Here is a 21,114-nt window from a genome sequence, read left to right on the forward strand (position 1 = left end):
AAATATCAACAGTACAACGATTGAAATTTCTTTTGAGAGCCGAAAACCGACTTCTGCGCATGGGCCACGAAGTTTTAATCGCACTGTACGTGCGCACCTGCCCGCATGTGGTATTTTGTGGAAGAGCCACACTCAAGGGGCCAAAGAGCCGCAGTTTGCCGACCACTGCCCTAGTGCATAAAACAGTATAGACTAAAGATAGTTTAGAGCAGTGGTCGGCAAACTCATTAGTCAACAGAGCCAAATATCAACAGTACAACGACTGAAATTTCTTTTGAGAGCCAAATTTTTTAAACTTAAACTTCTTCTAACGCCACTTCTTCAAAATAGATTCTCCCAGGCCGTGGTATTTTGTGGAAGAGCCACACTCAAGGGGCCAAAGAGCCGCAGTTTGCCGACCACTGGTTTAGAGGTATGAAGTCAAAATTAGAAAATAATTGTGTCATTACATAGGATGTACATAGTGAATAAGATATAAAACATTTAAATTATAAATAATTGATATTCCCCCAAATTAAAAGTATCAAACCAATAACATACTTTAGAAGTAGGGATGTGTAAGAAGCTAAATCTTAATTCCAAGTGGCTGCTAAGCAAACTCAGAAGCTATACGAAACATTGGAAAGTTAAGGAAAGCCATATGATATTGTCCAACACTAGTCTCACAGAAATTTTCCAACTAGTATTTGGAGAGCACAGTTTTGTGTTTTTTAAAAGGCAATGTTAGCAGGAAGAAGTCTGCATTATAATCTGTGTGTGTGTGTGGGGGGGGGGGGGACGGCATCAATTTTGAATAGCCTTGGCCTAAATTCCCAAATTTGACAAGTTTGAAGCTCAGGTTCATAAAACACACACACACTAATTTTCTGAGCACACTATCGTGATATGAACCTGGGTTATGGATGCTCATATAACTTGGTCATATACATAGTAACTTATGTAGTTGGTGATGAAATGATCATTAAGTTTTTCTGGCTTTCAATAGAAAAATTTTAAAAGGTTGAACAATCAGATTACTCAGAGCCAGCCAGAAACCACAAACCAGAACTGTGGTTTCAAGTGGAAACCAATGCCTTGGAGTTCAATTCCGTTTTTTAATATAAATTAAAAAAAACATGTTTTTATTGCGTTTGGAGAAAAAAAGAAGAGGGGGGTGGGGAAAGGAGAGAAACATCAATCTTTCACATTGGTTGGTTGCATCACATATACACCCCAGTTAGGGATCGAAACCAAAACCCGGGCATGTGTCCTGGCAGGGAATCAAACCAATGACCTTTCGGAACACAGGACGACACCCAACCTATTGAGCCACAATGGCCAGGGCTAATTAAACAATTTTTTTAATTGATTTTTTTAGAGAGTGAGGAAGGGAGAGGGAGAGAAACATTAGTGGGCTGCCTCCTGCATGCCCCCTACTGGGGACCGAGCTCCAAAACCTGTAGGCAGACATATGCCCTGACCAGGAATCCAATAGACCATGCCCAACCAACTGAGCCACACTGGCTAGGGCTCAAGATTGTTTTAAGGGAGGTTGCCTGGAGAAAACATCTTTGGCACTATACATATTTTTCTTGAATCTCACAGGTACCAATGGTAAACACATACACAGAGCTTTCCTAAAATACAGGTAATATTTTCTGAGAGGAATGGTATTTCATTTTATTCTTGCTTATAGTCAGCTTTTCGCACAGTGCCTGATTCAATACATATTCACTGAACTAACGAAAATGGTAAAGAATGAATTTCAATTGAACACAGACTGACAAAGGGAGAGATTACATAAAGGCAAGAAAGTTTCTGCTCTAGATTTACAGTCCAACCCCACTTACATAAGTGCAACATATTTCCTTCTTTGTGTTACTCCCCAATATAGCAATTTTGTACTGGGAGTTAGCATTTTCCTCACAAGGAACAATCACTAACTCCCTATTCCCCAACGTTGCTCCTGCTCTTGATTGTGTAAGTCCTCAGAGTATCAAATGAAGTTGAGAGCGGGGTACCTGGCTGTGGTTCAGGCACCTCAGGTAAAAATTAAGGGGCCAATTGTTGCTGTGTTCAGACTTGGCCTGTGATTGTTCATAATGCTCACAGGTTTCTGAAGTTTAAAAATCGGCGTGTGGCATGCTTTTCAGGCCCTTTGCTAAAACGTTTGTTTGATCCCTGCTTTTGCATGGCCTTAAATGCGTGTTTATAATGTGCAGACAAATGCTAACTCCTATTTCCAAGGGGAAAACCAAGCTCAGGGTTGTGTCAAGGTTTATCAGGAGCGAGGCTAAGGGGTGAAGTGTGCGGAAGCCTGTGTGTGTGTGACAAAGAGGAGGAGAAAGAGGAGCGGAAGGCAGAGTGAGAGGGAGAGAGGAGCTGCTGTCCTCAGGATCCCTCTCTCTGGTTTGCTGTTTGCCAACATGCTGTCTCTCCACCCCACAGCAGAGATCTGAGGCGAGTAAACAACAAAACAGACCTTCAGATTCCAGAATCAGTGGGAATCCTTGAGCCTAGTCTTCAACCAGGAAGACCTGTCCATGGTGCTGAACGCATCCTTCCCACTCCCTCCTGGCTTTAGAAGCTGCACGCACCGGAGGAGCCAGCCCCTCCCAGGTGGTCCAGGCCCTGGGAAGCCCCGGACCAAACCGGTCGCGCCGCCTGCACATGCTCAGTGCGGCTCGGCCGGTCTCAGGTGCGGATGCTCGGGCTCTCAGGGCTGGGCACCTGTTTTGAATCACGGCGCGAGGCGCTGCGGGGGCGGCGGAGCGGGGGCGGGGCAGCATCACGTGCCAGCGGCGGCCCGGGAAGGTTCCATTTCCTCCGCAGCCCGGCCCGCGCTCGCGTGTCTTGGGGCTCCCACCCCGCGCCCCGCCCCGCCCGCGGCTCCCCTCCCGGCCGCGCAGCCCGCGGATCGCGGGGCCGGGCCCGCCCTTCCCGCTGGCGGCCTCGGCGCGTCCTCCGCGCTCTCGCCCGCCCGCGTCCCCGCCATCTAGTTGGTGCGGTCCATGGCGAGCACATCATGGCGATTGAAGGTAAGTGGAGGCCGGCCGCGGGTGGGAGGAGGGGGACGCTCCAGGAGCGGGGGCTCGGGGCACCCCGGGGGCCGCGGCGCGGATGGGGCCGTCTCGGGAGGGCGGGGAGCGGGCAGAGGAGGCGCCGGGGTCCCGACCGCGTCCCGGGAGGCGAGTGGGCGGAGCGGCGCCGTGGGTGCGCTGGACTCTCGCTCGCGCTCGGCCCTCGCAGATCCGGCGGCCTCGGCTCGTGGCCCCGAGCGGGTCGGGCTGGCAGGTACAGTGTGGGCCGCCGCTTCCTCCTGGCGGCGCCTAACAGGGCTCCCGTGCGGTGTTGCAGACCCCGCGGGACGGGCTGGGGAGCTCGGACCGCGGGGTGTACCCCTTTTCATTGACCTCGCTCCCGCAAACCATCCTCCCGCAATACCCGCCTTCTCACTAAAGTGGGAGTCCCGTTTTGCTGTCCCAGCCCCAGCCCTCCTCGGTCCTTGCTCTGGAGCTGGTGCTGGACTGCACGAAGCACTCTTCGCCCCTTCCCCTTCTGTTTGCTGTTGGAGGGGCCAGGAAATTTGCATGGAGGTTAATTTCCTCCTCAAGTGGTTTTTTTTCTTAACACTCAAACTGCGTTTTTCCTCTACGACAACGAGAGGTAAATACATCTTTACAACAAGTACACACTCTTAGAAGCCTGTGTATATTTCAGTCCATTAAGTGTTACAGTGCCAGCAGTTCTCCTGTTTTCGAAAAGGAGCTTAATTAATTTCCTGGATGAGGTATCTGACATCAAAGGGTATTTTTCTCTTGTTTCAAAAACATGTACCTGGAATGAAGTGCCTACATTTTGCTTTGTGTTTAAGGAGCATATTGTGAAAATTACTATCACATGGCTGGGATACTTGGTGAAAGACTGTAGCATCTTACAGCTTCTATCTCTTAGATTAACTCAAACAATGAAAGTAGTTGGTAAAATTTCCCCGTGTGTGTTCATCAGGACAGATGTGCCCATAGCTGTATCATTATTAGCCTAAATTTATGTGATCCTTTAAGTAAAACTTTCCCTCTAGGTGACTAATCGCTAGTAGTACACATGTTGGGGGCTTTTTTTTTTTTTTTTTTTTTTTTTTTGTCAGAGCCTGTGGATTCCAAATTTGCTTTAGCTGTGTGTTTACATTTATCTTATTTAGGTAAGAGATTGGTCATTCAGACAGTTTTAAATATCTACTTTAGTTAAAATGATGGAGAGCACCGGGAATAAGATTTACCTGTAGCCTTAGCCGGTGTGGCTCAGTGGATAGAGCATCAGCCTGTAATCCTGGATATTCTTGTTACCAGGTCAGCAATTTCAACCTTTCCCCCTCACTGTACTTTTTACTAGAGTTAAAAATCAAGAAGCCAGATCCACTGATGTACGTTTTCTACTTTGTTTCCCCAACCAGTTTGTGGTAGGATTTCTTCCCAGGTGATAAAGGTAAAAAGGACTATTAGTATGCAGAAGGTGAGGGCGAATTAGCCAAATAGTATCCAGATTTGATTCTATAATGTGTAATTTCTTTTTTTATATATTTTATTGGTATTTCACAGAGAGGAAGGGAGAGGGATAGAGAGCTAGAAACATCGAGAGAGAAACATCGATCAGCTGCCTCCTGCACACCTCCCACTGAGGATGTGCCCGCAACCAAGGTACATGCCCTTGACCGGAATCGAACCCGGGACCTTTCAGTCCGCAGGCCGACGCTCTATCCACCGAGCCAAACCGGTTTCGGCTCTTTTTTAAAATATATTTTTTATTGATTTCATAGAGGAAGAGAGAGAGAGGGAAAGGGAGATAGAAGCATCAATGATGAGAGAGATTCATTGATTGACTGCCCCTAGGATGTCCCATGAGCCTGCAACCTGCGCATGTGCCCTGACTGGTAATTGAACCGTGACCTCCTGGTTCATAGGTCAGTGCTCAACCACTGGGCCACACCAGTTGGACAATAATTTGTAATTTCTTAAAATATTTTGCAGTTTTTCCCAGTATTTCCCTTCTCTCCCTACCCTCTACTGTGGTTAATTATAATTGATTCCTTTTTCATATCAAGATGATGGCATTTTGCTCTGCCTACTAATGCTTGTATGTTTAAAGAACAAGATTGTTAAATTCTCATATTCTAGAGATTCTTCTGTGTGTGAGATACGCTTGAAGTAATTTCATACTTAATCATTTGTGCGATGTTTCATAATATAAATATCAGGAATTATGTCTTTTCCAGTTTGGCAAAGAAACTATAGTTAATATTAACATTTCAAATAAAAATGTCAGGATAGTTTAGTTTAAATGCTAATTTTCACATACTAAAGCATATTTTGTTGTTTTGTTAATCTATAACTAAGGTATTTTTCCCATTGATTTTTAGAGTAGAGGGAGGGAAGTGGGGGAAGAAAAAGAGAGAGAGAGAGAGAAACATGAATGTGAGAGACACATCAGATTGGTTGCCTCCTGCATGCACCCCAACCAGACGGGGGATCGAACCTGCAACCCAGGTACATGCCCTTGACTGGGAATGGAAGCTTAGACCCTCCGAGCTTAGGCTAGTGCTCTAACCACTGAGCACACCGGCCAGGGCCTAAAGCAGATTGTTAATGCTGTGTTACAAAGTAAAGTGAGCTCTGATGAGGACATTGTACTGGAGGCATCTTAGAATTTTAGTGTCCCAAGAGGGCGTCTCATCCAACATTCTTCCCAATGAAATGGTTCTTAAAACATCCAGCTACTTCATTCATTTAAGTCAGTAGAGTTCTTGAGCACTAGTTGTACTCGGGTACTATAAAGATGAATAAGACACATTCCTGCCCTCAAGGAGCACATACTCGAATGAGGGAGACAGGTGATCGTAATCATGCAATTACAGTATAGCATGAGCACCAAGAGATGGGTCATTCTCCTTTCGTGTAAAAACATTCCATGATGTTGAGTTCATTGAATTCATATGCAGATGAACATGATTGAACAGTCTATGTCAGTGTGGAACTATAATTCTTATAGTTCATAAAGCCTTTGTATTTGACCAAAAATGTGCCATTCAGTAATGTTTATCTATGTAGTCATTCTAGTTCTGCTATCTGAGAAATAAATTACAAGTCCACCGTTCTCATGTACATAACATCCCTTCTCTCATTTGAAGACATCTCTTAAGCATTTTCTTTTGAAGACAAAAGATCTAATTCTTCCTCTGGATGGTCTACAGTTGTATGTTTTAAAGTTCGGAATTTGATATTCTATTCCAGATGCACTGTTGAATAGCGTACGTTAGAACTTACCACTCCCTGACTTGTGGCTAATATTATTAATGTAGCTTAATGTTAGAATAGCCTTTTTGAAACTTTATGTTGGCTTAGACAGCCTTGGGCAAACTACGGCCCGCGGGCCGGATCCGGCTCTCTTGCTCTCCCCTCTGCTCCTTTACTTCGAATTTATATTAGTTCACACAAACACTCCATCCATGCTTTTGTTCCGGCCCTCCGGTCCAGTTTAAGAACCCATTGTGGCCCTGGAGTCAAAAGGTTTGCCCACCCCTGGCTTAGAATGAAGTTGCAATCAACCAAAACCACAGAAAGAATCTTTTACCTGGACTACTTTCAAGTCATGTATCTTCAATTCCTTGCCTCGCTGACCAGTGTTTTTAATTGAAAAACATCTTTTATATCTGTTAAGCATACTATTAATGAGCTCTGGCCTAACATTTTAGTCATGAGTTTAGACTTTTAAGTATTAAGGGTCACTTTTATTTCCTCATTTATATAAAATTCTCATTTTACAATACCAAGTAGTTATTCCTTTTCTTTTAACAATCAGACAGGTTACTGCTCATCAGTACGTCAGACAAATATAAGGTGATGGTGTTACCACACTGAGCTAACATAATTTCAGTCAAAGGTGAAGAATTTAGTCCTATCCTAGTTAAAGATACAAGTTTTAAAAGGTATTTTGAAATATTAAGAGTAGTTTACAGATCCTTATTGTTACCCTGAAGGTCTGGTGATACCAGGTTATGAATCATTGGTTTAGTCTTACTCAGTGATTTTCAACATTTTTCATCGCATGGCACACATAAACTAATTACTAAAATTCTGTGGTACTCCAAAAAAAATAGTTATAATTTTGACTACTACTACTAATTACCTACCCTTTTTGCTCCAAAGTGATTTTTTAGAAAATCAGGTGCCTATACTTGTATATAAGGATTTCTGGTACCAAGAATTAACCAATCTGATGCAACCTTATCATGTGATGTGATCAGTAAGGTGCAATTCTATTATATGACCTATATATTTATTGTTCAAGACAGGGTATTTACACCAGACAGCTATTGTTGTGTTGGCTGTTGGGAGTCTTTTTTTTTTTTTTTTTTATTTGACAATCTAAGGGAAAAGAGGTCAGTGCCCCTGCCTGATTAAATAAGTCAGATGTTGCATTTTAAAAAAATTCTAGAGACATACCGGTTGAAAATTGCTGGCCTAGCCTATCAAGACCTGTAATTGTTATCCATTGTTTTAAAACTTCTAGAGTTGGCTTCTGTCAGTCTGACATTGTTGACTATCTTCTGTTTTTTGAAGTTTCCCTTCCTCTCTTGATTAGTTACTTCTCAGTCTATCTATATTTTGTACCCACTGCTAGGATTGCACACACTGAATAATTTTCTAAACACTTGTTTATAAATTTGTGTCCTCAGTCTGATTGAAGATTTCTAGAGGATAACTTTGTTTTTATACTCCTTAGATTTTTCACTGTATCTGAATATAGTATGTATTCAACATATGTTTTTTTGAATTGCTATGATGGAATTTTATACATTACTAGAGGCCCGGCGCACGAAATTCGTGTGCAGGTACGGTCCCTAAGCCTGGCCCGCGATCAGGGCCATCTTACCTGGCTGTCCACAGCTGGCCCTGCCCCCCGCTGCCACCCACCCTGGTTCCCATCATCAGGTGATCAGAGCTGACGGCCGGGGGTAGGGACTGAGAGGTTGGCCATTTCCACTCGCTTGCTGGCTCCGTCCCTGCCGTGGGTTGTCCTGTGGGGGTGGGGGCCTTGGCCTGGTGTCTCCCCCCCCCCCCGGTTCCCCGTTTGCCATCAGGCGATTGGAGCCTGCTGGCCAGGGAAAGGGACCGAGAGGTGGTCAGTGCACCTCATAGTGACTGGTTGAGCGATTGTTCTGTTCATTCCACCGTTAAGGTCAATTTGTATATTACCCTTTTATTATATAGGACTTACATTGATTGCATCCATTGCCAAGATATTTGACTAAAAATCTGCTATTCAGTAACTTCTGTCTACTTATCCTACTATGCTTTCTGAAGCAAATGATTAAAAGTTCATAATTAATAAATTAAAAATACACAGAAATTTTCTAGTTTATATTTCCAGATAGTAGTTAGGTATTTTGGATGTCCCATAACAGTCCACAGTGTTTAGCTTGGGACATTCAGAATGTCCTGAACTAAAGTTGTCATCCCAGCCACCAAATCCAGCTTCAATACTCCCTACTCCATGCAAATTTACCATCTGAGTGGTATCCTATATAATAAAGAGGTAATATGCAAATTGACCATCACTCCAGCACACAAGATGGCCGCCCCCATGTGGACACAAGATGGCCTGCAGGGGAGGGCAGTTAGGGTGACCAGGCCAGCAGGAGAGCAGTTAGGTGTCAATCAGGCTGGCAGGCAGTGGTTAGAGGGTGATGAGGCTGGCAGGCAGAAGTGGTTAGGGGCAATCAGGCAGGCAGGCAGGCAGGCAGGCAAGCGAGCAGTTGGGAGCCAACAGTCCTGGGATTGGGCCTAAATGGGGAGTCGGACATCCCTCAAGGGGTCCCAGATTGGAGAGGGTGCAGGCTGGGCACACCCCCCTCATGCACGAATTTTGTGCACCGGGCCTCTAGTTTTAAATAACCAGACATTTGAGTTACAAATCTGGAAATCAATCCAGATTGATTATAATTATGATATAATTCACCACCCCACATCTTGTTAATCACTAAGTTCTACCAGTTCTACATCTCAAATTAATTTATGACTTATTGCTTATTCTTCCTTTTATTTCCTTTCTCTCATTAAGAGACTTGTATTAGTTCACTAACTTGTCTTCTTGGCGCCAGCCTTAAAAGCTGGTCTTTAATGATCTGGCCAATGCCCTTTTTTCATCCAGCCCACATTCTCTGTCTCTTCCATAAGAATATCAGAAGACTCCTTGTGAAAATGGTGAAGTAAAAATAATAATTTTTATTGTTAACTTGCTATATTTTAACCTTGACTACTTAACCTTTCTGGGTAGCATTTTTTTTAAATTGTGAAAGAAAAATTTGAGGGAATGTGTGTGTGTATGTATGTATGTATATATTTTTATTCATATCCTTCTTATAGTTAACCACACACTTTCACACATATTTTTAAAATTATCAGTACAGTTCTGAGATGCTCTTAAAGATTTGTTGTGACTCCCAAGTTAATTTCCAAGGAAGAATTTGGACTTCCAAAAGCCATTTGAAATACTGAATTAAAAAAAAAAAAAGCAAACATATTATATTATTAGTCTTGAGAGAAAATATCACACTTCCTTTTTGCTTTCCATGTTATTAGAGAGATATCATTACAGTGTAATAGGGGACAGTATAATTCTAATTCAACACCTATCCACAGTCGGGCAGAGTGAGGCAATTTTTTGAACAGTTTTATTTTGGGGGGATTTATAGTTTAATCAATGATGTTCCTACAACAGGTACTTGGACTTTAGGCAGCAATAAAAGGTCTGATGTTTCACAGAGATTTAAGACATGTTGGATATTAGGTAGATTTATTCAGAGACCTCTGTAAGTACTTTTTAGTAATTGACAATTTAAGATTTCTTTTCTGATTCACTAAACAGAATTAGAAAAAAATAGGGAACACTAGAGAAACAGTTGTATTTCATTTTTTGTTGTTTTAGGTGGTATTAGAATGCAACAGCATATGCCAGTGTGGAAAGCAGAGAGATTGATTTATGTAATCTGTTGAGTAATATTATCTGCATTATTGCTTTCTTTAAATCGAATACAGTGTTTGCACATAGCCTATGTTAGTAGTATAGTAGATTGTCTTCATGGATTTGATTTCCATTTTGCTGACTTTATTCTTTCTGCCACAAATCCTTGCCAGTTACTACCTAGCATGAAAATGCCTATATAGGATTGGACAAACTACTATAAATAAAACACTACAAGCTTTTGAGTAAAATGACTACATGCATATATTATATATGCGGTAAAATCTTGATATGCATATTTTGTATATGTAGTTAAATCTTAATTGAAACCTAACAAATTGGAACCATTGATTTACCATTTTTTAGAAAGAGAACATAGTGACAGCACAGCAAGCTGTTATAGGGAATTTATTTAAAAATAAACTAGGATCTATATGTATATTCAAAAGAGTTTATTTTCACACTTTGAGGGCTGTATTAGAATTCTCATTTGCAGTAATGTGAGTCATCAAGAGGTAGAGGATTTTAATGAAATATTATCTTCTGGATTCTGAACTTACCATGCAAAATGCATACTAGCTTTACAAAATGATCTGGTGCAGTAGTCAAAACCAAAAGGTATTCTCAGTGAACTAGAAGATTAAGTAAAATGCCTTTTTGTGAGCCTATGTTATTCAGGGCTTTATGGTATCTTAATTAGCTTCTACCACTCACAAACATAATTAAAATACTAAATTAAAAAGTGACTCAAGCCGAAACCGGTTTGGCTCAGTGGATAGAGCATCGGCCTGCGGACTCAAGGGTCCCGGGTTCGATTCCGGTCAAGGGCATGTACCTTGGTTGTGGGCACATCCCCAGTGGGAGGTGTGCAGGAGGCAGCTGATTGATGTTTCTCTCTCATCGATGTTTCTAGCTCTCTATCCCTCTCCCTTCCTCTCTGTAAAATATCAATAAAATATTTTTTTAAAAAAGTGACTCAAAAGTGGGAAAGGATTACATTTGTGAACAGTAAATTTACTTACATACGATAAAACTTATACCTCTTAGAAAAAATTATCAAATAAATTCATAGGAGCACATATGAATTAAAAGAGATACTTATGGATCAAAATATTTAGTATGCTTTGCAAATCAAAGTACTCTAAGATATTGTTTTGAAAAGGGATAGCTGGTTATTCTATGTGATACTGACTTAGTGGTGAGTATGTGTCTCAAAATTTAGACTGTTTTTGGATAGGAATATAGATTAAAGGAACTTGTAAAAGTAAATATAGCGAAGACTAATTCAGACTATTTTAACTCTACAGTAATCGCTTAGTAATAAAAAAGTAAAGGAATTGCATCTAGGGAGGATAATTCTCAGAGAGTTGGAAACCTGGAAGTTTTTTTTTTTTTTCCGAAAAAAAAAATCTAAAAAGAGGACAAGTTAAGTATGAGAAGAGTAGCATTTATTTTGGAATATTTACACAGGTGGTTGTTAGAAATGAAATAATTGATACTGTGGAAAGAAGAAAACATAGTATCCTCTGTTTCCAGGGTAAATATAAGTTTTCTCTGAATTTTGTATTCTACCTGTGAGGCGTGCCAAGGGAATTAACATATTTTGGTGCTCAGCATGGGCCAGGCATCCATCCATCCATCCATCCATCCATCCATCCATCCAGCATCTCTGTTGAGGATGGATGCATGACACTATACTTTTCCCTCTCTTGACTGTAGCAGACATCTGTTTTGTTAAATTATTTCCTTCTGCCCCCTCCCTGCCCCCACCAGTTGTGGACTTGGCTTCAGAATCATTCTCAACATTGCCCTCTGTCCCCACTCTAGCAGCTACTTTTATAGAATTGGTATATAGGATAAAAACTATTTTCTTTCCTGGGGTGGTTATTATTACTACTTTACAAATGACTTTAGTTATTTTTACTCTTTCTTACTCCCAAGATTAACAAGTATGCGGTTTACAAAGACATATATAATACTAGGTGATGCTGACTTTAAAATCGAACACCATGTTTTCAGTTAGGGACTAAAATTGGTGTTAGTCTTTGAAGGACTTAATTAGGGACAAAACTAGAAAGTGTCTAGTGATTATTATCTGGTCTAGATGGGTTAAGTTGGTTAGGGGACTTGGCAGTATTAATAGGACATATTTAAAGTGTCATGCTTGTTATGCACAGTAATTCTGCTTAAGAATCCTATATAATAAAAGGGTAATATGCAAGTTGACTGAATGATGGAACGACCGGTCACTATGACGTGCACTGACCACCAGGGGGCAGGTGCTCAACGCAGGAGCTGCCCCCTGGTGGTCAGTGCGCTCCCACTGGGGGAGCGCTGCCCAGCCAGAAGTTGGGCTCACAGCTGGTGAGCGCAGGGGTGGTGGCGGGAGCCTCTGCTGCCTCCACTGCAGCAGCGCTAAGGATGTCCTACTGCCAGCTTAGGCCCGCTCCCCACGGGGATCCCCCATCGGACATTCCCCGAGGACTCCGGGACTGCATAAGGGCGCAGGCTGCGCCGAGGGACCCCCTCGCCCCCGAGGGCGCAAATGTCGTGCTCTGGGCCTCTAATTAGCTATAACAGCTTACGAGTAAAAGCTAGCCATTAATTTAAAGGCCGTGACTACATCAGTGCATGTGTTTTGGAGGTAAATCTTCAGATAAGATAGAATTTAAAATATTTGTAATGTAGCTTTGCAGTGTTTGAGAAGAAATTAATAAAATCTGTAAATTGTAGAGATTTAGGCTAATGGTCACAATAAACATGGTAGAAAAAAAATAAAGTCAGTTTTAAAAAGGACTTTCCTAGATCCAGTTTGAAGGAGCTCAGTCTTTGGGTTTAATTCCATTTTTGTGTCTCCAGGTGTATTTTGATAGGAATGCAACATCACCACCTATTTTCTTTGTGTAGACATGTGGAAAAGCACATACTTTATAAGCCCCCCAAACCCTTAAAAATCCCCAGTTCTTAGGCATAGTCTCAACTATGTACATGTTCAGACACAAACACACACATGCACACATTTCACAGCACATGCGTGTGCATCCACACACATCTATTTCCTCTTACACCTATTATGCCAATTGTAGAGAATTATGCCAGTTTACATTAGGGTCCTACATGGGTTTGCCTGAGGGAAAAAGATGGTAACTGTGACTAAACTTGTCATTTTCTGCCTATTTCTTATTTCCATGTTGCTGAGGTGATTATTTCAAGAGCATTGTTACTATTATCTCCAAGAATAGTTTTGAGAAAATTAATTTTATTTAAATTACCTTAAAGGGTTAGAAAACAATTGAATAATTTTTTCTCTTTTTTTGTTGTTCAAAGTATTACATATAGTAGTACACATATCTCCTTTTTTTCCCCAATGACCTTCCCCCAGCCTCTCCCATAATTTTTGTTTTTTATAAAAATGAAGAAAAATCAATTTTTATTTTCTCACTCTGTTAAACCTAGTATTGTAATTATTTTTTTGACAATTAACTAGTGACCCTAGACAACTTTACTTAACTTTTAGTGCCTTGGTTTTTTTATCCATAATGAGCTGGACAGCTTTTTTTCTGATTTCAGGAGTCTTATATTCTGTCATTCTATTATGGTCTCCAGTGAAAAATTGTATAAGAGTTCATTTGGGGGATGATTATTTATTTTAGTGGAAAATTCATCTCTTTCTAAAGCAATTGATTATTTTAAGTAATCATTCTCTCAAAATGTTTTAACCACTTCTTGAATTTTCGAGGTTCCTCAAAAAATTAAAAGAACTACCATGTGACCTAGCAATCTCACTCCTGGGTATAATGTATCCAAAGGTAATGAAAATATATTGAAGAGATATATACACTCAAGTTTATTGCAATCTTATTTATAATAGCCAAGATATGGAAACAACCTAAGTGTCTGTCAGTAGATAAAGATGTGGTATATATATGTATACAATGGAATATTATTCAGACATGGGAAAGAAGGAAATTCTACCATTTGCAATAACATGAATTGACCTTGAGGGCATTATGCTAAGTGAGATAAATCAGACAGAGAAAGACAAACACTGTATGATAGCACTTATATGTGAAATCTAAAAAAGCCTAACTCATAAAAACAGAGTAGAATGATGGTTACCATGGATTCAGGGGTGTGGGAATTGAGGAGCTGTTTTTTAAGGATATAAACTTGCAACCAGTAGATAAATAAGTCCTGGAGATTAATGCACAGTATAATGATTATAGACAATAAGATTGTATTGTAAACTTCAGAGATGCTAAGAGACTAGATCTCAATTGTTTCTACCACATACAAAAAGGTAATTATATGACATGATAGAAGTATTATCTAATGCTAATGTGGTAATCATAGTGCAGTAATAAATGTATAAATCAACAAGTTGTGCATCTGAAACTTATACAATGTTATATGTCAAATATATTTCAATAAAAATAATCATTCTCCTATATATTGGAGATATATATATATATATTTATTTGATTACAAGTGTATCAAATCACCACAATGTACACTTTAAATATCTTGCAATATTATATGGTGATTATGCCTCAATAAAGCTGAAATTAAAAAAATTAATCTTTCCTGTTATGAATTATATTCTTAAAATCAGAGAACTCCTTTTTGGATTACCATCATATCTAAGTTAAGGTACGACTTGCCTTTTTCCTACAAATTGGACATTTTTCAGATCTACTTTTAGAGATTTTTTAAAAAGGCATAAAATTTGTAGCCTTTTCACTTCCAAATGTGTATATATTAGAACATGCATTTACCGTATAGAATGCATATTTTTTTCTTTACAGCCTTCCTGGTCTTAGGAAGGATTGAGGAAAAAAGGACTGTTTACTTAAGTGTCTGATACTATAATGAAGTTTACTTAACATTTTGAGGGGTGGTTGTTTTTTTTTGGTACTTTTAAAAGTAAGTTTTCCCCCAAATTTTACTTTAATAGTTTGGCGTTTGCTTGTTGTTAATATTTCTTTCCATTTCAGTAATAATAGAGATTGCTCTTGAGTCCCACGTGTACATCAGTGAATTCTCACTTGGTTAGAATTTTCAGAACAAACAGCGAGAGGAGTAGAGCTTCTTTTTTCTCTGGTTATGTGGTTTTTGTGCATACATTGGCAGATTTGACAATTACCAACGACTTCTAAACTTAAAATATACTGATTATTGACTTAGCTTTATATTTATGCAATTCTTTCATGTGTAGGTAAATGGAATACTTTTAAAAGTGCGAGTTAGTGTTTATTGTCATTCTGCAGTATGGAGAAAAGTTGTAGAATATAATAGTTTTTATTGTTACTGCTAATACTAAGCCTTAAAAAAAACCTATGTAGTTACATTTAAGGTTAGATGTGTATAGTAAAACCTAACCAATTTACATTAAATATTGGGGAAAGTCTAGTTGTAATTACGAGTTTAAAAAAGTGTAGCCTTGTTACATGAGTTAAGTACGTAATTCAAACTAAGCTGTGTTACCTTACCTTCTAGAGAACAGGCCTTAATGATTACATAAAAAATATTTCTGAGCCCACACAAACATTAATGATGGCGTCAGTGTACATTTTAGTTATGTTGTTATTACATGATTCTTCTAAATTTCTTGAGGCTTGTTTCTTATAATTTGGTAAATATTCTCCTTCCAGTAATTTGACTAGTGTCTTTCTCCATTTTAGAGATATGGGCTATATAAGAATAGTCACTGTAGCCCTTCAGCAAGTGATCATTGGTTGCTCAGTGGTAATAATCAGTTAATAAGGTCTCACTGTATTTACACTGAGGTTTACTGAATAATCTTTTATAATCATAGTTATGTGAGGTGCTTTTTCTTGCTGAGTCTATATTCCTGATAACCAGTGATTAGTCTGTGGTGTTGATCATAAAGAAGCAATGGCATTGTTACAACCAAATTAGAATGTAGATCTAACCTACTTTGGTGATAGAAATACTGTTTTCTAGTTTTTTAGCTTGGTTTCTGGATGACCTACTTTTTTTTTTTAGTGGACAATTATGGTTTTTATTTCCCATCTTATTGCTGTAAGAGATTTCCTTTTCTTATAACTGTTCATATTGAGATTGACAATGAACTAAGATGATTAAATTATTTATACTATGCAAAGTTTAAACATAATTTACAGCATAATTATAAGGTCATGAATATAGAGGACACTACAAAATTTTGTTCAGCTTACATATTCATTTATTTATTTTTATATATTTTTTATTGATTTCAGAGAGGAAGGGAGAGTGGGGGAGAGAGATAGAAACATCAATGATGATAGAGAATCATGGATCGGCTGCCTCCTGCACGCCCTGTACTGGGGATAGAGCTCATAACCCAGGCATGTGCCCTTGACCGGAATTGAACTTGGGACCCTTCAGTCCGCAGATCGACACTATCCACTGAGCCAAACCAGCTAGGGCTAGCTTACATTCATTTAGAGTAGTGGCATTAGCCTGGCTGGTATTGCTCAGTGGTTAAGCATCATAACATGAACCAGGAGATCATAGTTTGATTCCTGGTCAGGGCACCTGCTTGGGTTTTGGGCTTGATCCCCAGTAGGGGGCGTGCAGGAGGCAGTTGATTGATGATTCTCTCTCATCACTGATGTTTCTATCATTTCCTTTTTGTGAAATCAGTAAAAATATATTTAAAAAATAAAGTAGTGGCACTATGTTTCAGAGTGAAATAAATACTATTTCTATAGTAACTAATAATATTACTCTTACGATAAAGTAATTTTAGATAATACTTATGATAAAATAAATTTTGGGTTAAATTTGTTAGTTTTTATCATCATACTATTTCTTTATAAACTTTGTCTTATCATTATAGATTTATAAGAGTGGGTAGCTGGAGAATGGGGAAAGGATCACATTTCATTTTACAATGAGTATGTGTGATAAAGTATAAATAGTGTTTTACAGGGCTGACCCTTCTGCAATAGCTTACCTGTATATATCAAGGCTCAGACACAAAAGTGGATCTTGCCTTGCAGCGCTTCCTTCTAGATGACGTGAAGAGGTGCTGGGGAAATGGTGATATGTTTCTGCTCTTGGGAAGCTTGCCATTTAAAGGAAATACTTGAGCGAAACACTTCATTCTGTTACAGAATTTACCAGGCGACTGAAAAATACACAGGAATACCCAGAGTTTCAGGATAAACCCATTTCTTTCCAGATGTTTCACATGTACTAGTACAGTGACTCACGGGGTTAGTTCTCCAAATCCTGAGTCCCCCAATATGGAGGAAGCTTTCCCTTTAAACCCTTTGGTTTCTTTGTCCCCCAAATATGGATCAGACTTCCGGACCTTTCACGGGATCTGCAAAAAGCCCCGTGTGTTGGGATGGAGGCTGTGAGACCACACCTAAAGGACTGGCCTGGTGCCAGCGCTGATAAACCCCTCTGGGGGTTGTGTATGGTTCATGGTTTATGGCTGCTGTAAAATGGGAGTATTTAGGTAAATACGTCTTGCAAGACCAGATAATTAAGGAAGGGGTAATGACTTGATTATAGGCTAACAAGAATGTGCATTAGGGATATTGATTAACTAGGTACTGAGTCAGGCTGCTAGCCTCCTACATTCTTTCACAAATGGAGTTAATTATCGGCAAGCAAGAATGTGCAGTTAGAAGGCAGGTTACTGACACAGATTCAGATTACTAGTCCCCCCGCCCCCCCCCCCCCAAAAAAGTCTTATTTTCCCCATGAATTCTAAGACTTTATAAAATTTTAATTTATGGCTTCAGGAAAATTCTTGGTATTAGGTTATCATATTCATATAGTGAAGTTTAAAGAGAAGAATTAGCAAACTCTTTTTCCTAAGTAAGCTAATTTGAAACGGTTCTTTGTGATAGTCAAAGTCAGGTTATTTTCTGTTTTTAACTCCTAACAATTTTTTTTTTTAAGGTGGAGAAAGAACCTGTGGAGTACATGAACTTATCTGTATTAGGAAAGGTAAGTAATGCTCTGCATGGATATTTAAATGCAAAATGAACATTTCACAGTGTATGACATAAGGCGGGTAATTTAGACTTACAAATTATAAAATTTAATAAATATTAATATTTGTTATTTGTATTACAGACATGAGCACCCATAAAGTGCAATTGCTTATTATGTGGCTATTGGGAGTTGTTGCTTTGTATTAGTTTTGAGGGGCTGTGAAAGCCTGGTTTCTAGCATGTTAGTTGTTGGACATGGTGAAGAGGCAAAGATTGGAGGGTGTGATTTTTGTTCCCTTTCAGAGTCTGGAATCTGAGTGCAGGCTGATCTCCCATTGACTTCTGTTCTGTTACTGTACCCCATCAGAGAGGTTTGAGGATTTGTTGAAATTCAAATCAGGAACATGTCCAAAGACCACAACATCTTTTGAAACCAACATCTGTCCGTGCTTCCTTAGAAGGAACCACCTGGCAACTGGGTGGTTCAACAAGGTGGCCCCGGCAAGGTCATTCAGTTAGTAGGCGGGAGGCAGGGAACCAGGTATTCTCTATATTCGGATGAATCAGGAGAAACGTGGGAGTCTCCACACTTAGGAGTAATAACAAATCTGTGAAATGGTCTGACAGAAAGGAAGAGATATACCTGGGGAGGTCACAGGGTGAATCATCATAAATTTACTATTCTTTTCTCTTTTTAAACTTGGGAGACTTTCTTTTTCTTGCATCTTTCTTGAACACTGAGCTGGCCCTCCTGAGTCTGGCCAACTAGCTGCACTCCCCTCCCTAATATTTCCCCCTAAGGAGGTTTGTGGCGGTGTCGGTACATGTGGTACATGAGTATGGTTGGCATGTCAGGGAGATGTCCACATATTTTCAGTAAGTCTTCAGCAGGTCTGAAAAGCCTCAGCTTCTTCAGCGTTGGGAAAAAATCCTTTCTAGGTGAGTTTGACATGGTCGTACTAGTTTATCTGTGTGTCACTGCTTGCCATTGCTGTTCATTTAAAAACATTCTCTTTTCTGTATAATAAAGTGTAGTTTATCTGTATGCTTCTCTGCTACCGCAAGGAGACAATTGAAATGAGTTCCCTGCAATGTCAAACTTAGGATTATGATTTTCACACTGTTAATAGTGCTTCTTATCTAAAATGGGGGACAGAGTGAACAAATTTATACATTGTTTTCTTCCTCCACGCAAACATTTTTAGTCTTTTAGAATATGTTAATCCAGAATTAATAAAAAAAGTTTTAAGTAATTTTCTAGTTATTACCTGTCTTACTAAAACTTCTAAAACACAGAATTTATTTGGGAAGCAAAAGGCACCGCACAAGTCACTTGGAATCAAACGCTGTCAAAACTGGTGAGGTGAAGAGAGACTCAAGACAAGAATAGAGAGCGAGGAGGGAGGAAAATGAAATGTGTGAAGGCCTTTGTAGCTACAGTGGGAACAGAAAGCTGTGGTGGAGAAAACAGCCTGGATAGGGTTAGAAGGGTCCTCAGACTACGGCCCGCGGGCCACATGCGGCCCGCCGAGGACATTTATCCGGCCCGCCCGGTGCCGCTGCCTGTCCTGCTTAGCAGCCGACTCGCCCCGGGCCCGCAGTGCGCATAGGAATTTGTTCATAGTTTTTTTTTAAACTATAGTCCTGCCCTCCAACAGTCTGAGGGACAGTGAACTGGCCCCCTGTTTAAAAAGTTTGAGGACCCCTGGAGCACACCTTTTCATCATGGCTCCTTTTGCTTTTCTTTATTGCTATCTCCATTCCTCTCCAGGTAGTTCTCAGGCCACACCTTGCCCCGATTTCTCTCTCCCATTTTTTCTATAGAATGTTAAATCTGTGATTAAAATTTAAAAAAATTTATCCCACTGTAGTCATGTCATGGAAAAGTTTCCAAACTGCTCGATATCCCCTCAGCATTCAGCACCGTGTCTTATCCTAGTGGAGGTTGCATAAGGATTTGAGTCTTTTCAAAATTAATGCTTTATAAAGCTGTTGCATTTTAAGATGGACTTTTATAGAGTAGAGTATATGAAGGTTACATAAAATAGAATAATTGTAGTTGGTCTCAGTGATTCTGGTAAAATGGCATCTCTGACATGATACTCCATTTCTTTCTATCTGTCTGGCTGTTCCTTCCTTCTCTTTGCTGGCTTCTCTCGGTGAGACCTCCACATGTTGGAATGTACCAGAGTTTGGTCCCGGGTTTGCATCATTTTTCTGTCTTTTTTTCTCGTTTGATTTTATCTGGTTCTGTTTTAAATGCCACACAAGTTTATAAATCCAGGTCTGAGCTGTCCTTGAGCTCCCTGCTCTTAATTCACCTACTTTCTTAATATTACTGTCTGGATGTCTGCTAGAAGAACAACCTGACCTGTCTAAAATGCAAGTCTTGATTTCTTCACATGAGCATCTCCCTTCTTTAGTCTCTCCTCCATCTCAGCTGATAAACAGAACAGTCTACTGAGTTCTTCAAGTTCTAACTTAAGAATTCTATATTTCTCTGATTCTCTTCCACATTTAATTTATTGCCAAATTTTGTCAGTTCTACCTTCAAAATATATTTTTAATCTATCCTCTTTTCCATCCTGCTGTTATTGTAGGCTGGGTCCTTATCTTCTCGTGCTTACACTGCTGGAATCGTTTTCTCACTGGTTTCCCTGCTTCCATTCTTACTTCCTTACATTACAAACCAAAGGTCTTTTTAAATGTAAATTAGGTGGTGTCACTTTGCCAGTTGGAATTGTCTTGTGGATTTCCACTATACATGGAATAAGATTAAAGTGCTTTACCCTGATCTACAAAGCCTTACATTATAACATCAACTCAAAGTCCAAAATGACATCTATCATGTCATTTAGAAGTCTCATCATCTAAATAATTTCCATCAGGTATGGGTAAATTCATACGATCCATCCTGGTTCAAAATTTCTCCATCTGAAGATCGGTGAGACTAGGAAACAATTTACCTGTTCTCAAAATACAATGATGGAACAGGCATAGGTTAATAGTTATAGACATTTCCATCCCCAAAGTGAGAAAATGGAAGGAAGGAAGGAAGGAAGGAAGGAAGGGAGGGAGGGAGGGAGGGAAGGAGGGAGGGAGGGAAGGAGGGAAGGAGGGAGGAAGGAAGGGAGGGAGGAAGAGAGGGAGGGAGGGAGTCACT

At 40.0% G+C, this 21,114-nt stretch overlaps 1 protein-coding gene across 1 annotated transcript in view; it reads left to right on the forward strand.

Moving 5' to 3' along the window:
• Positions 1 to 2,875: 2,875 nt before the first annotated feature.
• SYT14 (synaptotagmin 14) overlaps positions 2,876 to 21,114 on the forward strand; it is a 155,382-nt gene continuing 137,143 nt past the window's right edge. The window contains exons 1-2 of the mRNA XM_080647749.1: positions 2,876 to 3,017; positions 17,917 to 17,964. Coding sequence (XP_080503875.1) covers positions 3,005 to 3,017; positions 17,917 to 17,964 — 61 coding nt within the window. The 5' untranslated portion in view covers positions 2,876 to 3,004. The remainder of the gene's footprint in view (positions 3,018 to 17,916; positions 17,965 to 21,114) is intronic.

The sequence above is a fragment of the Plecotus auritus genome, assembly GCF_963455305.1.
Source record: "Plecotus auritus genome assembly, chromosome: 12".
Lineage (NCBI taxonomy): Eukaryota > Metazoa > Chordata > Mammalia > Chiroptera > Vespertilionidae > Plecotus > Plecotus auritus.